General features: G+C 36.9%; 1 protein-coding gene across 1 annotated transcript in view; it reads right to left on the bottom strand.

The window, feature by feature from the left end:
• Positions 1–8,150: 8,150 nt before the first annotated feature.
• SPRED1 (sprouty related EVH1 domain containing 1) overlaps positions 8,151–17,400 on the bottom strand; it is a 58,689-nt gene continuing 49,439 nt past the window's right edge. Inside the window, exons 5-6 of the mRNA XM_064713816.1 lie at positions 15,128–15,286; positions 8,151–9,925 (exon numbers count right to left, since the gene is read on the bottom strand). Coding sequence (XP_064569886.1) covers positions 9,266–9,925; positions 15,128–15,286 — 819 coding nt within the window. The 3' untranslated portion in view covers positions 8,151–9,265. The remainder of the gene's footprint in view (positions 9,926–15,127; positions 15,287–17,400) is intronic.

Here is a 17,400-nt window from a genome sequence, read left to right as displayed (position 1 = left end):
CAGCATGTTATTGAGTAAGCTGATGAGCCAGACTTACCACCTCACTGCTGGCTGGAGGTAAACTAGCAGGACTCCATTGGCAACAAGCAAACTATGCAGTTCAGATACTTGTGAATTTTCCGGAAACACAAAAAGGGCCTAAGTTTTTAGAATATTTCATTTTTCTAAACTTCATAAGAGAGAAATGGGACTAAGAAATGTGAACTGGCAATTACATAGTTAAAATCTATTCTAGTAACCACTTTACAAAAATGTCTGACTAAAAATGGGATGAATATTTGTGTGCACTAACATTACTTTGATTTTTTAGTAGTGGCATGAAGGGGAATGACTCAGTCTTCTGAAGTCCCCACCCATCCTCTGGCTCTGGCTCCTAAGAACAGTTTAAATTTTGTAGTAGAAACAGGGTCCCAGATTCACTGACTAGCTGCCAGCTCTGCCTGTACTCACCCACGTCCAGTGTCACCCTGCTGCTGATGCTTCAGCCTGAGCAGATGTGCGTGCCTCCCAAATATACTGTGCACAGGAATTTCTACCTGACTGTTGAGGCCCCAGATTCCAGTCAGGTTTTAAAGGTGCTTTTAAGATAGATTGGTAATCTGGAAAAGGTTTGGAGGTCCTGATTTTTTTAACTAAACTATCTTGAAGTTAGCAACTCTGTGAAAACATTTTTGTGCCAAAAGAGCATGTGAAGCAGCTGTTCAGTACTTATGCAAACACCTGTGAATAGTTTTAAGCTTACTAACACTTAGCTTTCCCCCTCACCTCAATACCATGCTAATACCGAGTACTTATATTGAAAAGCCTCTGTTCATGAAATATATTCATATTTTAATAATTCTGACAGTGAAAAACATGAGTTATAATGATGATATGACTAAAATGACAATTCTTTGATCGTAACTTGAAATATTCAAGCATTAACGGTAGGATTTGCCTCAAAATTAGAGATCAGGTTTAGCAGGCAGAAAATCACATCACTTATTCTGAAACTATCTTGCTTCTTATAAATTGATAATTTTCTTGAAAAACCACAGAATTTCCGATGCACTAAGTGAATTCTGGAGATCAGCTAGTCCAACCTCAAATGCCCAAAGCAGGGTCAGCTTAAACAGATTACTCAGGGACCTGCCTCAGTGAATTCTGAATGTCTCAGAGGATGGAGACTCATCACTTCTTTGATCAACCAGCTCCAAATGCACTAAAGCCTTCAGAACTATGACTTTAGAAATATAAGTTTACTAATGTAGCTAACTTATAGAAATCTGTGCAAGTCTACCACAGACTAATCAGAAGTCTGGATAGCACCACTATTTTAGAACAGCATTGTTAATTGAAATGTCTGGACAGCAGTCAGCCTTCAATACCAGTCAATTAGCTATTCATCTGTGCAAATCCCAGACATGAACCAAATAGAGAGTCCTGGACTAGGACTTGGCAGATTTCTGAAACACTCCCTGTTATGGAAGAGCCAGGACCTTGACTCTATCCGACTTTACTTATTAATTCAGGTACACAAAAAGGCTCAAAGGTGCTGGGGAAGTCAGAAGCTGCATAGTTGTATTCAGAATGTTTGAAATTACTTGTGAACACATCCTGAAGAGATTAATTTTGTGAGCAGGACCCAGATGATGCTCCTCTTCCTCTTCTCCCCCTCTCTAATCCCGATTCAATGGAGGTGATTTCACTTCTGTCCCACAGTGTACCTCTTTGCCTTGCAGGGATCACCATTCTTACATCTCCACCAATTTCCAGGCTTCTAAGAACTAACAGAAGACCACTAAGCCCAAGGAAGCAGGAAGAGTCACTCACCATTCTCATGAGAGAAGTAGCCCTGAAAGAAAAAGAGTTCTCTCCTTCATAAGCAGCATTTTTAACACTTAGCTGTAGAGTCATGGAAAACAAGAACAGTGGATCCTGCACAGCTGGTGACTCAAGTGTCTCCAGTACTCTTGAAGGCCAACAGTGACAACCTTCTCAAACTAATTTGTTCCACCTCGTTGGTTTCAACATAGTTCTAACAACTGTTAAAATTATTTAACTCTATTACCAATGTGATTTTTAGGACAAGAGAGCAAACCAACAGTTGTTTAGAGTTTCAGTGTTTTAGTTTTCTTGCTCCCCTTGAAAAGAGTCTCCCAATGTTTTGCAGAATTCAGCCCATTGTCCATCTTATAAACAGTTAAACGCAAATAGGTAAGAGACAAAAGAAAACTTAGGTAAAACCATATCAGACTTGGAAAACAGTTTTTGGATTGGTCAGTCTGTGGCTGAATGCCCACTTAATGGAGACAACTTCTCAGCATTACTATATTCAAGAGTGATGTAGTATTTCAAACTCTTTTGAGGCTTGCAATACAACTTTACTATTTACAATGGGCATTTAGTAATTAGCAGCTATCATCATCAGATGCACACAGAGACTGTAAAAACTCTATATACTGGCAGAGAAAACTGAAGACGACTTCAGAACACACAGAAAGAAAAAGGGAACAAGTTATGGAGAAAAGACCGGAAAGAACAAGTCACTGTAACACTTTGCTCACAGGCAATATAAGCAACAACAGAAAAGCACCAAAGCACATTGTCAGGTACAAAGAGACAGCCAGATCCAGCAAAGGGCACTGATAACTGCTGACAGCAGCAATATGTTTGCACAACCCCCTTCTACTTCACAGAAACAATATTTTCATATTTTCAGTTTGAAAGAAGTGGTTCACTAGACCACTTGCTGTTTACATGGGATTCAAAATGGCAAGTTACTTACACAGAGAGCTAGGAGGTGTCAGCTGTAAATAGATTTGTATCCTACAAATGTAGTACTGGAAGGAGAGAGCTCATACAGGAATGGTTTGGCAGGTTGCAATACTGGAGTAAGGAAGATTAGCCCGTAACTCAAAGCCAGTTTTACATGCAACAGTAAGTTTAATCATCTTAACAGGCTTTCTTATAGCTACTTTTAGCACTTACCACAGGAACAGATTTGATTGATCAGTACTGGGTCTACATTTAGAAGGGTGTTTCTTTCAAACATTTATTATTTGGTCAGCTTACTTACCTTGATTCATATTACTCAAGATCAGAATGCAGAAGAGGTTTTTGTTGGTGGTTTAAAAAATAAAAAAGCAGTGAATGCCAAACATGAAATAATTTTTCCTGTGCATTACCTTGAACTGACATAGATAAAAACATTGGATTTAATTTGGTGGGTACTGAGATGTGCCTGGAGTCTGCCAAACCACCACTTAGCTGAAATCACAATTAATCTGAGAACCTTATTCTGTCAAAGACATTATAGTCTCAAATATTCCCAAACCCCTCAAGTCAGGGCACAGATGTCTAGAGATACAAGTTTCTTGAAGAACTGACTTCTCTCTAACTTTCCTTTTCCTTCTAGGTAAAACCAAGTATTGTTAGTGACTCACAGTACACATTACTCAAAGCACAATTAAGTCAGATCCCATTGTGTGTGTATACACACTGTTCAATCTCAAATTAAAGGTATAAAATGTGGATTATTTTTTATTGTCATTCATTTACTTGTTATGTCTGTTTCCAAACTCTTAAATTACAGCTCAGTGTTCTCAAATTATGGAAGTGATGATACAATACTACAGATTGAAGTCTTTGGCACAGGATCCCATAGTGATCCACAACAGTAAGCCAAAAGGCTCAGGAAACAGTGATACAAAATCTGAGTATTAGTTGGTAAATGACTTGGATATTTTTGTGAATTGTCTTTAGAAACTGGCCACCAGCTCTGTGAACTCCAGCAACTGACTCAGCTGTAAAGAAAAAAGAACAAGGGAAAAAAAAGGAATAAGAAACAAAAACCCCCACAAAATCCACCACCACCACAAACCCCCCAAACCAAAAAAACCTAGCCAAGAAGAAAAAAAAAAAAAAAGAGAAAAAAGAGCAAGAAAAAGAAATCAACAAGAAAAATAAAAGAACAAGTACTCCTTACTTATCCTTTTTTCTTGTTCAAAGCCAGAAGATTATGCATTAATCATTACATTAAGGTAGATTTGTGTGAGATGTAACACTAGGTTTCTAAGTCATATGAAACCATTTATTTAATGCTGAACTGCTTTCTCATATTTGTTTTTCACATAGTTCTATAGTTTTCTCTACTAGCTCTTCACCTTATTTGTCATTCAATTCATTTGTCTGCTTCATTTCTCTGGTAGAGGTGCATTTTCACATCATCAATTAAAAGCACAAGTATCTACACTTAATAGTCCATGTAAAATTTACACCTGACAATAAAAATTCTTCAGGTTAGCAACTGATCAAATGAACAGGAAGAATTACTTTATTGGCTGTAACCAATAAGAAAGCACTTGTAAAACCTAGAGGCAAATACAATTCAATTTAAAATAATCTATCCTAAACCCTGACCACTGAACTTTCAAATTACAGTCTCACAGATTTCTACTTGTTCATTTTTCTTCATAGACTGATTCATTTCCCTTCTGTTTCTGGTGTGTATCTTACTCTGTAACTTACACAAGGTTAGAATTCTATTCAGAGATACACATTTTTGCGGTGGGGTCAAGTAGGAATTCAGATATATATGTTTTATGTAAAGGAATCTTGACCTCCTCAGCATGATGTCAACAAGTACTGCTGAGCATACAAAGCAAACTGGTATAAGCCCATTTTTCTTTAAAACATTACAGCAATTCTTAAAAATGCTTCCTACAATGAAAGATGTTGGAGTTTGAAGGTAATACCTGTATTTACTTCTTTTTATTCTGTTCTTGAGCAGCAACATTTCATGTGCACTGTTCTGAGCAACACCAACACAGAATGGAAAAACATATTTTTTCATTTCAATATAGTTTTAATCATGTAATTACAGGAAAAACATTGAAACGGTTTTTATGGTGTTATCTACTTCCGCAATTTAGAAGGATATGATGTAACAAACCAGTTACAAACTTAAAGACATATTTACATTATATACTCAAAGTAACAAGCTAGATTCATATTCTTTACACAAACACCTATGGGATGAGTTAATTAAATTATACATCATTTAGTAGACACAAATAGCAGTTGAGGTTTAATGGAAACAATATACACATGAGGCACTTTGAGGTCATTAGGGTGAAAAGCATATGGCACCAAGCAAAAGAAGAAAAACCATGTACAGCTTATACCACAGCTTTAAACATGAAGGCTGCTTTTTCACCAAATGCTTTGATTTCTTTAACAAAGCACAACTTTTGCAATTAAGGGAAACTTTCAGAGGAAAAAAAAAACCAAAATGAAAATCCAACATCCTCCTCAACCCCTCTTAATATTTGTAAATGCACCAAAGTAAACAAGTTTTATCCACCCAGCTGCTGGACTAATAGTACCATAAGGCATCTTGTTAAAGTTCTTGGGGTTTTTTTTTGCCAGCCAGCAATCCTGATCTTCATTTTACTAATATGAATGTATAGCTGTACTGGCTGCACATTGTGCCATAAGCTTGGAAAAGATGTAAAGTCTAATTTAAACCTGGGCATTATTTACCTAAGTGTTCAACATCACCCTTCAGATATACACAAACATATCATTCTGAGGAGAACTCATCCAAAATGGGAATGTTATATTCCAGCATGCACAATTACAGCATTCTTTAAAATACATTTGCTTCTCTAGAGGAAACTGCATTGGTTAAGACTGAAACTTCCATAAGCTCTCAAAGAGTTTTATGATGTCATGCTGTTTACTAAACAGTTACCATAATAATTGTAGATTATCATTAGATATTGCTTTAGCCATGCACACAGCTGTTGGTGTATCCTTCACAGCTACTGAATTTCACGTGTGAGAGCACACATACACCTGTGCATACTCACAACTTGATTTGTGTCACAAAAGACCAAATTCCCTTGGCATGAGCATCAAACCTCCATCCCTTTGTGGTGGGAAGAACTTCAAGAGGAGAAATACATAAAGTAATTATAATAATAAACCCCTTTTCTTAGAAGCCCAATGACACAATCAAAAGAATTTTCATTTCATTCCTGGTTCTTATGCTCCTGTAACAGACCATCACAACAAATGTAAACCTAACAAAATATATAGTTAAAGGATTTTTTACTTCAGTATTAATAATGCAGCTTAAGAGGCACGGTGAACTAAAGCATCCCAGTCAGACTGCAAATGAGTATTGTGTAAATTCATGGCTAAAGCATACCCTAACCGTGTGCCTTCAGCCGCGCACGGACAGCCCGTTAACGGCGGTGTCACCAAGAGCGGCGCCTGAGGCCGCCGAGCTTTCCCCAGCAGATGGCGCCCGAGCGCCGCGCTCCCTTAACTCCCCTCGCAAAGGGGAAACGATTTCACCGTAACCGAGGCTGTCAACGAGCGAGGGACTCAACATTCAGTGACGGCTTCCAAAGGCTCGGGTCCCCTCCAAGCAGCACAAAGCTCTGCTACTACACGCCTGACAAAGTACAGCTCGGATGTTAAGGGCAAGCATTATGGATCGGGGAAGAAATTTCTCTATTTCCAAATGCCCAAGAAAGTATTTCAGAAGAGACAGAAAGAATGTTACATGCCACCAAAGCCAGAAGATGTATGGATGTAACAAGCCGTTCTGGAATGGGTTTACTGTATGTCTGCCTTCCACTGCTCATCTCCTAAATGTAACAGTGGGTGAGATCCCTAGCACCAGAGGAAAAGTACATGTGCATGCCACTAAAACCAAGCCTTATGCAACCTCGGATCTCTGCATTTGTTTGGTCTCTCCAACCAGGCAAGCTGGCTGACACTTGCTGCACAACAGGAACAAGCGAGCATGGGCCCATTCAGTAACCCGTTTTAGATGATACAAGTCTTCAAAGAGAAAAGCAAAAGGTGAAAACATTTTAGCAGCAAAGTGGTTAAATGCAAGGTGAAAATATTAATGCACACATTTAGTAAAAATATTAAAGTATATGTGTCATATAAAATACAGTACAGGACCAGAAGTTTCACTATGTTGTATAGTGCTCAGAGGAAATTGCTAAAACTAATTTCTTTCTGAAGTATATATACAGTGTGATTATATAGTATTTTCTTATACAGCCAGCAAGTTCTTTTCTTAGGTTGTTCATACCTCTCCACCTTCAATTAGTAACTTAGCACTTACAAATATTAATTTTCTCTCATTCACTAGAAAAACATCACCATTTTTTAATGAAAGTTGTTTTTAAAGTTAACAGTCTATTCTAGGCAACCCAGTTTAGCTGAAAATGTGTGAAGCATGAAAACCAACCAGAGTAGCAGCTTTCAAACACATAAACAGTAAAACCCCAAAAACCATGACTGCTGCTACTGTGTCATATTCTTGGACTTCAGCCATCCAATCAACTCTTAATACAAAACTAGAAGCTCTTCCATAACTTCTATAGTTATAAAGATATTTGTCATCTTTTTCAATGTGAAATAATACTTTGAGATGATCTATGTACACAAGGTGGTCAAGTCAAGCTGTAATATAAATATAAATGTTTTCTTTTAAAAAGTATTTTACAGACAGATAGTTATATACATTTGCTCATTTTACTTCTGGGCTACAAAGGAAAATTAAGGGGCCAGATACATGCAAAAAAAAAACAAACCACAAAATATACTGAAGAAATGCATGTAAGTGAGAAAAGTAATGCATTTTTAAAATGAAATTATTTGGTTCTGTGTTTAAGAACAAGGGTATCCTAAAGACAATCTGTCCCACTCCAGCCAAGATGTCAAACAGGCATGTCTGCTAATGAATTATAACCGTTTTCAGTGTTTTACGTGTTTTAAATAAGTAGTAAATGATTCTTATTTTATAACACAGCACAACATGTAATGCTTTTAAAAATTCTCTGTTGGTCAATTGATTAATTCTTACCTGAAAGTTAGACTTACTAAGTACAAAACCATAAGAAATACCATACACAATATACCAGCACTCATAAACACACATACACACACACTCTCCAGCCTCCCTCCCCAGCCCTGCCTTCAAATTTCCCCAATTAAGAAGTTCACTCAGTTTTGCCTGGGCTTTAATTTATTTCTCAAGCTAAGTCTTTTGTTGTTCTTTTTGAAAAAAACACACAGTACTTTTGTTCTTGCCCATTCAAATTAGAAAAAGTTGTGGTTCAAAATAATGAAAACAATTTCACTTTTGTTATTAATCTTTTGTTTTAATCATAGTACTTGATAAACAGCTGAACAGGATCCTAGTTTAACAGAAGGATAAACAAGAACACTGGTGACAATTTGTTACAACTGCCTTAATGTACCTTTTGCTTAATGAACATTTGAATATGCAAGAAAGCAGTTTTGGAGGACACCCCAAAAGAAAACAACTTGCTGGTTGAACAACAGAAACAACGTCCTTTTTGCTATTATGTTGAAATCAAAGTCATTTATATATAAAAATAAATGTTATGTTCTAACAAGAACATTTTAGACAATTACATCTGTGCTTAACAAAAAAAAAAAAATATTGGTCACTCAAGACTAGAATAATTAATATTTTAAAGGTTTTTAGATTATCAGAATGCATGGATACAACTCAACACAAACTGTAGCTGAAGGGAACCAGGACTGAAAATATCAATTTGTCCATCTGGAATAAAAATGCAGCTAAATTAACTATTTAAAATACTACCATGGAATGTGACAGTAGATATGGTCCATACCTACTATATCGGAGGCAAGGAAAGTTTAACAAGTAATAATTCGTACCTTACACATTTAGTTAAATATAAACATTTGTTATTTATACATAAAGTTGCTTCCAAAAAACTATTAATAAGTGATTTAGTTGCACTTAAAATCAGTTTCATTTCTCATTTGCTGAGTATTAACTTTTCTTAATCTTAAATCAACTGTCACTAGTGCACTTTTAGTTAAAATTTCCCCTCAGATAAGTTTTAATCCTTTTAAAAGAGCCCCCTCACCTAAACCATGAATGTACAAAGTGGCAAAAGTTAATCCCTTTTAGTATAATCATAGTTTATATACTCATTTTATAGCCAATAATAAGAACAGGCTTTCCTTCGCAAAATCTCCTTCACAACTTGCAACAAATGCCACGCGCTCAAAGCAAATAGTTAGGCGTGGCTAGCACTTGTAAAATGCCAAGGTCTGACAAGTCTCGTTGCTTCCTCCACATCAAGCATCTCTTATGTGAAAGAAGATTCCCTTCAGCTTGCCAAAAAGCTTCCACAAATCCAAGTTAGATGCTTCCTGGAAACAAAGATTTTTCAGCTCTGTTTGGCACAAGACTGATTCATCCCGCAGCTTTATGCTTTCCTCCACAGCACCCACACACCTCACCACAGTGATGGCATGCTCTCAAGGGGAGGTAGCAGCACATACATGGCGCAATGAACGAGAGCGCCACCAGCGCTAACCAGCGCAAGCAGAACTTGTCATCACTAGTGTCACACGAGCAAGGATCAGAGAAATCTCCTTCAGAGTCTGACATGCAGTGATACAGCATGCTCTCTGCGCAAAGCATGCAACTAACTTGGTAGATACATCTTTTAATAGGATCTGGCGCATCTTGACATTTTCCTCTGCCATTATCTTCATGATTAAACCTTTCCTGGCAGTATATACAGCGGGAACGCTCACCATCCTCTTTTCTTCTTTTTGAGTTTTTAAATTTTGATGAGGAAGGCTGAGTTTTAAATACCACAGAACTCTTTGAGTCTTTTAGGGAATTCAACTTAGTTCCATCTCCACATGGGTATAAATAGTCAGATTTTTTACTGTCTGATTTAGAAAATGGTATATTTGAGTCTGCATCATCCCTCTCCAGGTCATTCTTCCACATGTCAGGATGCCTGTAGTCTGCATAACGACGTATCAAAATGTCACGAGGGTTTATTCTGACAATTTCATCTTCATCCTGAAAACTAACGTGTCTGATTGACTTCAGTGGGACCTGAAAAGTAAGGCAAAGTAAGAGAAGTTACTATGGTGAAGTCCCAAATTTATGTCCACCTACAATGTTCACTTAGATTAGAAAACTAAAAAAGCAAAACTTTTTTCTTTTGCTGCCTGAGGATAAAAAATTCAGATTATTTTCTCACTATTAAAATTTACAAACATCCCCACAATAATGAGTCCTCTGCAGGGTATTAGGTCTATGAGCTTCAGTATTCTTCCCTGACTTTTTAGTCTCTCGTAAGAGCCTTGGGTATTTTGGTATCCACATAAAACTTGATGCTGCTTTGTGAATTATTCTCAAAATTAGAGTATTAACATCTTAAAGTGGAAATGAATTCCACAGACTAATTATGCCTTATGTGCTGATTTCATGTGATGATCTGCTTCTTTAGGACTAACTCGCTGCTACATTCATGTGGGAACTCAGCACATCACTCCTGATGTCCAGAGTTGCCGAGGTAACCCTTGGAGGGCTCGAAAATCCTGGAATGTTGCCAGGAGTGCTTGGTGGTTGGATTCTGACCCTGCGCGGGATGTGCCACCTATATGAGGACGAGAGGATCACTTGGGAATAAGTGGTGAAGGAATTGATTATTCACAGGGTGAAAGCACAGGTTTTGGGATCTTGGTACAGGGGGCTTCTTAGGAGGCAAGATGGAGGAATTAGGGTGTGCCCTGTCCTTCTCCTTTTCTTCTTGTCATCCATCTTTGATGGTGATGCTGGCACTTTGGGATTGGTTCACACTAAATCTGCACTTGTTAAAAAAAGTAAAAGGTATTGGAAGGTAAAGGTAAATATCTTATACGTAGTTTTTAGTATAAAAATAGACGACTGCTCAGAGGGAGGTCAGTGTGCCCATGGCTGTCTTGCTGGGCAGACCTCTGTCAGGCTGGCACACAACTTTGTAGATAACAATTAATAAACAATATTGAAGACCGAAAAATCTGAAGAGTGCTTTCGTCCTTTGGAGCGCGGGCTGCCTCAAGGCCATCCTGAGCCTAACCAGGCAGAGACAACAGGCCGAGAACGGAGACATTCACTACTGTGTTATCCAGGAGAAGCTTTCCTTAATTCCTACTCTGAGTTTTCAAACTCTCTCAAATTCATGACAAGAGCACTGAATACTGGTAACTAATTATCAAGGCTGTGTTCTAGATAAGGATTTCACAGTATGAAGAACATTCAATAACAACCTCTTCTGAATGCGTCTCTCCTTAGATAATATACAGTCCTTATATTGATTCGTTTAGGACACAGGCAGGCAAAGACCCAAGTACTTTTTAAATTCTCAGTTTGTAATGAACTGACCAATATTTAAGACCTTATACTTCAAAAGGCAAGTAATAAGGAATGTGCTAAATACATACAAAACCATCAGAGAAATAAGGTGAGAATTCTTGTTTATTCTGCCTCACAGTAAAAGGGTGTGGGAACATGAAAAAGTTGACAAAGATGACAAAATTAAGAGAATCATCCAAACTGAAATATTGCAGGCCTTAGATATCTAAATGTAAGATAGTGAATTGCCACTAAATGTGACTGAAATCACATTACAAGTGACTTGCAAGAAAAGGTGCAAATAATTACAGGATAAAAATTTAGCATGTGTATAAAAGTAGCTCCTGAAATAGCAGGCAGTGCAGCAAAAAAGCAAGGGTCTCAGTATGCCTCAGTATTTCCACCTTACAGGCAGACAATTATTTTTCTACACTGTAGGGCTATTATAATCAGAGCCAGATTATGAGTGGGCTTCAAGTCAAATTCTGCCTTTTTCTCTGTCTAGTGCACAGCCTGTAAACCATTTCTCAGAAAAGACAGAATACCCTTCCCCTCTCTAACCTATGAGTCTTACAAATTCTTCCAGAACCACGAATTACTTGGGAATAATCTTTGGCATCAATATTGTTGCTTTGAGAGGGTTTCTCTTATTAGTACTCAAATTAATGAGAATTAATGTGTCACCATTCCATAGTCAAGTACAACAATTGAACTGCATGTTCCTAATCTGTTGCAGTGTGTGAAACTACTGAAGATGATGTTTTAGGTTAAAACACTTCTGTGTCACTTTGCATGAATCTATACTCCTACTGTGCTGAAGTCTGCATGTCCTGATTTTGGGGTAGAGACAGAGAAGGGAAAAGGGAAGGCAGCTGGAAAAGAGGAAGGAAGAGCTTCTTAAAATATGCTATCTTCTGATTATGTAAGAATATCTGTAGCCTGCTCAAACCATCACTTCCCTGCTCAACAATCCTTGTGTGATGAGTACAGAACTGTAATTAGAGACGCTTTGCCCTGGGACTTTCAACTGGAGTATGCTAACAAGAACAATTTTTTTTTTCCTTGGCTCCAAGCCACATAGTTGAACTTCCACAAGGTTTCAAAGATACAGGGAGAAGAAAGGTTATACCCTATTCAGCTATCATTGCTTCTCTTCCATACTTCCCCAGGCTCCTATACAAGCAGTTAGGCTTCCCCTTTGCTTATAAAAGCAGACTGCTTCTCAGCCCTATTATGTTTCAAACAACAGGAAGAATCTATTGTTTAGCAGAAATAACTAACTATGGCGAATGCGTTTATTTCAAAATTTTACGGCATAAATTTATTTAAGAAAAAAAGCCATAAAAGTTATTGAATTCCATATGTTACAGGCATAAAGGATCCTTACCCTGCTGTCCACATAGAATATTAGGCATGCACTTAAGACAGTAAATAAAACCCATTGTTTAGAAGAAAAAAACCCTGAAACCTCAGTACAAAAACACCCCCTCAACTTCCCATTGCCCAGACAGTTAATAGCCATTAAAGATCACTACAAACACTAACAATGGTAGAATCTGACCTCTCCTTAGCCTTTGAAGGCTTTTTATTTGTTTGAGCAGAACACACCACATACATAGAACTAATTTATTTTTTTTCAAGTCTTGAGTCCAACACCTAAAAATGCTTAACTGGCACGTTACAAATAAGCCACCACTACATTCTTTAAGGCACTGATATTAAGAAATATTTTTGGAGCAGAACATACTGAGAAATAAGCAAACTGAAGAAATGCTGAAAAGAGCTTGCTCATTGGATATTAAATGGGACCTATGTGAATGCATGAAGTACATGAAAACTTTTGAACAATTCACAATCCAAATTTATATAGGTAAAATAGCAGCAAAATTTAATGAGAATAATGCACTTAGTCCTCTAAACAGTCAAAACTAAAATTCAGTACAAATGTTATCTATGTGAAGCTGAAGCAGGGAGGACGAATGTTACAGCAAACTGAAATTTCACAGAGAATCTGATTCCAGACATGATTAGCCAACTGGAATTCAGACAGAAAATTTTTTTTGGTGCAACTGAACTCACAAGTATCACACCTTACTTGAAAGTGTGCACCTTTAAACAAGGGACAGTCACTTCCTTGGCACTGCAGCCTTTGCTGCTTCTCCTCAAAGAATTACACCTGATTTTGCTCATCTTGCAGCTTCTCAGTACAAAGACACCAGCAGCTGCCTACATCATTGCAAAGTACTAAGTTTAACACACATCCATGTATCAGAAACTGTAAAGCTGAAGGACTTGAGTATTTTTTACTAACAGTCAAAATATTACAGGTAAAATCTGAATTGTCATTGATAATTTCTTTAGTTGGAGCATGTACTTCTTCAGCTATTTAACTTATGAGCACATTCTTAAGTAAGAGTGTTCAAACTTATTTACACAAAATTGAAATAAACCCACGAATTAGCTCAAGATCTGTAGTGCCACCTGGTCACATGCATGGAGTTCAGCAGACCAGTGCAGTGTGTGCACATAAAGAATGTGAAGTTTTGGTGACCTGCCTATGTTCCAAATGTATGTACCACAAGACCATGCAAAAAGCAGAGAATGTCTGTTGCTGGCACGAGGTGCTACAACAGGAAAAGAATATTTAAAAGAATATCTGCTTAAATTTTCATGGAATCTCCCATAACTTCACTTTTCAAGAACTGAATTCTAACATTGTCATTTGAAAGAAACTTCTATTTAATTTCTATCAGACAGACATAGATTAATCAGTTTAACACAATCTAAATTATTACTTTCTCAGTAGTCAATTTTATACATGCTTTTAAAATATACAGGCATTTCAAGCTGCTGCACTTTTCTTTACAATGCAAGGAAGACTAACAGGACATATATCACTGAGTACTGTAGCCATTAGTTGCAATAACCTCATCACCAATCCATTCTATTCTAAAAAACATTTACAATTCACTTTGAAAGTAAACGAGAAGAGAGAAAAATATGTGTCTTAACAGAAACAAAAGGTAAACATGTACCTTAACAGAAACAAAAATATGAGGTGATGTACATGAAGAGATAATTGGAGTAGATCAACCATTCAAGATAAAAAAATAATTATTTCAAGCTTCTTAGTTCCCCAGATAACACTGCTTGCTTCTTTTGCCCAATAAAGCAGATTACAAGCAGCTGATATATGACTTAAGTACAATCCTATTTTTCTCTGCAAAAGTAACTGAAGGTACTAAAAAGCTTTATTACAAGCAGTAGAATTATTTTGGTAAGTCTTCAGAACTACCTGAACTTGCATTCTGCTTTGACATCTGTTATTCAGCATATTCTAAAAGCTTTCTATGTCTTTGGTTCTAGACATAAGACCATCAAATTAATTGTAATCCAACTTACTAAGACTACTTCCACAGCCTACAAAAACTGTCAGTTCTTTTAGCTTTAGAAAAAAAGAAAAATGTATAGTGATATATAGCTGTACTGATGGCTGAATACTTTTCAATATTTCTAAGCAAAACAGTATTAATATCCATGTAACTAAGATTGAGCTGATGTCCAATTAACATTTTCTGAAAAAAACTGAACAGCTTTTTAAGGCTGCAGATACCGAAATCTGCAATACAAAAACAGACTTCAAAGAAATTGAATATTTATTCGTGTAGTCTGGTGCACTACAACGATAGGTAAATACCTTCACAAGGCTTTACCTCTGTCATAATAATGCTATAATATTTCAGCTGCAAAGTTTACATTGAACATTTCAAGAAGTTGAAAGTACATGGACTTGGAACACAGTGATTTCTTGTCAGAAACTACATACCATTAATACAGCCATATTGCCATTAATACAGCCAATAATGCCATTAATACAGCAAGCAAAGCAAGGATTGCTTCTTTTGTTGGTATACTTACCTGGTTAGGTTGGCTAGGAAAACAGGCTCTCCTGGTGTTGAAATCCTCAAATGTTGAAGGCCGTAAATTTGCACTGTTGTAAGTTTCACTGGTTACTACAGTTTCATGTTGAAAAAGGTGATCTTTCATTAGTGAACCTGATGTATTTTCTTGAGCAGTCTAGAACACATAAGGAACTTTGATGAAATGATTTTTGCATTTATATAAAAACAACACCAAACCCAACCAGTTCATACATAGATGTGTTAATATTCCATATAATGGGTTAGAGGTATCTATAAACACTAGTAATCTTAAATGCACATTTTTTTTAAGCATTTAGAAGTAGGCAAGTATTTTCTTTATTTTGAATCAGCCTTTGTAAATACAGAATTTCTCTGCAGATAGTACACAACTTGGGCACTAGAGATACGTGCTGTTGAAATACAGTTGCAAAATCAGACTTCTCTAAGGAAATAGAGATTAACCTGTCTCTGAGATGTTTATTCTAACTACCCATGAAGCTGCCAGTATTTACAAAAACACAACTGGAGAAAAAAAAATTGGAGACTATTTTATAAGGCAAAAGCTAGTCAGATCTTTTAATAAATTAAAACCAAAATCAGCTGGAAGAAAAAAAATAACCTATACCGGCTCAATTAAAATATCTAATTGCAGCAAGTGTGCATTAGACATGAATGACAGTCATTTTGTAATTAAAGTTTATCAGGCAACTCGATACAAAAGTGAGACTATGAAGCAATACATGATGAGATAGCTGCAGGACCTGTGCTATTCAAAAGAAGGAACAGGAATTATGTTTGGGTGGAATACTGGCTTGTAAGATGATCCAGTTTCTGAAATGAATTGAAAAATGAACAGTTCTCATTCTTTAAGCTTGACTGACTGGGACATACTTAGGATACAGCACAGCATTTCGATACAAATTCCATTGAGCTGCCAAAAATATACTGTATGTTTTGTTTGCATTGAGGGATGCTGTAAAGTTAACTGGCTGTCATCGTGGATAGCATTGAGAAAATTCTGGCATCATCCAGCTTCCAGCAATGAGAATGTTTCAGCTTTATTATAGGGATTTGTATGTTTCAAGAAAATATTTAGAGGAAAACAATAAGAATACTACAGAAAAATACTGAGGCAGAGGCAAACCTAAAGTTTTGGCAGGTTAAATATTGACCCAGAATCATTAGTTTTCACTTATCAAAGTACTTAAGGAACTTATTCTAGGATTACCTTAGTACCTCACATACATAAATGCCTAATGCATCAAGTTTTAAGAGATCTAGATAGTTTGAAGTAGCTGGTCTGTAGCTGATTTTGTAGGAGGAAGAAAATCATCACATCACTAAATTTATATCTATTGTTTCAGAAGCCCCATGTGGGGAAACACTAAATTTAGTAATTCATTCATGATCAGCGTAATTAATACTACAGAGCATACACGCCAAGAAAGACAAAAACTCACTCAATCAGGGTAAAGCACCCCTGAAAAATTTTGAAGACAGGCAAAATACCAAAAAGAAGTACTACTGGCAGATCCTTAAGCATGACACCACCACAAAGTAACTGACCCTGTTATTGTCAAAATTAAATTTTCTGGTCAAACGTTGTTGGAAAATGAGTGTAAAAGAAATATTGGAATGACTAAAAAGAATTGGACTTCATATATGTATACTTATTTTAAGAGCAAAAAGCATCAAATATTAGTGCGATAGCAAACATCTTCATAGCAGGAGGTACTCCTGTAGATACATTGCCCAATAACATAAAAAGCTTCCAAAACAGTGGCTCAAACTACAGAAGAGCTGTATTCAAAATGAGGAACAACCATTTTTGGTATGAGCAATGTTTAAAATTATTACAAAAGCATTTAAGCTAAGAGCCAGAAGCCATTTTACAGAAATCACAGTGATAAGCATCCCCTTTCCCCTTCCCCTGGCTATTATAAACTTGAGTGGTCTAGGAAGAAGGGAGCAAGCTGCAAAAACTTCTTCTCCTTCCTTCCCAGGGAAAAAAACATATACTACTCACAAGCCTGTTTTTATCCCTGGGTGAGATTTGCAGCAGCCTGCATTATTTCCTGTCCCTGCAGGTGATTCACACCTTTCTTCTTTAAAAATAAACTATCTACACTATAGAGCAAAAAGGACACATGCACATGCTCACACAGGCAAACACAAGTACTTTCCTTGGCACTCAAGGAGGGCTCCATCTAATGAAGGACACAGGCACGGATCACCTCTGACTGTGCTAACTAGCGCTGCCAGATGATG

Source organism: Zonotrichia leucophrys, chromosome 5 (assembly GCF_028769735.1).
Source record: "Zonotrichia leucophrys gambelii isolate GWCS_2022_RI chromosome 5, RI_Zleu_2.0, whole genome shotgun sequence".
In the NCBI taxonomy this organism is placed as follows: Eukaryota; Metazoa; Chordata; class Aves; order Passeriformes; family Passerellidae; genus Zonotrichia; species Zonotrichia leucophrys.
Note: the sequence above shows the minus strand (reverse complement) of the source record. Positions and strands in the feature narration are given on the sequence as shown.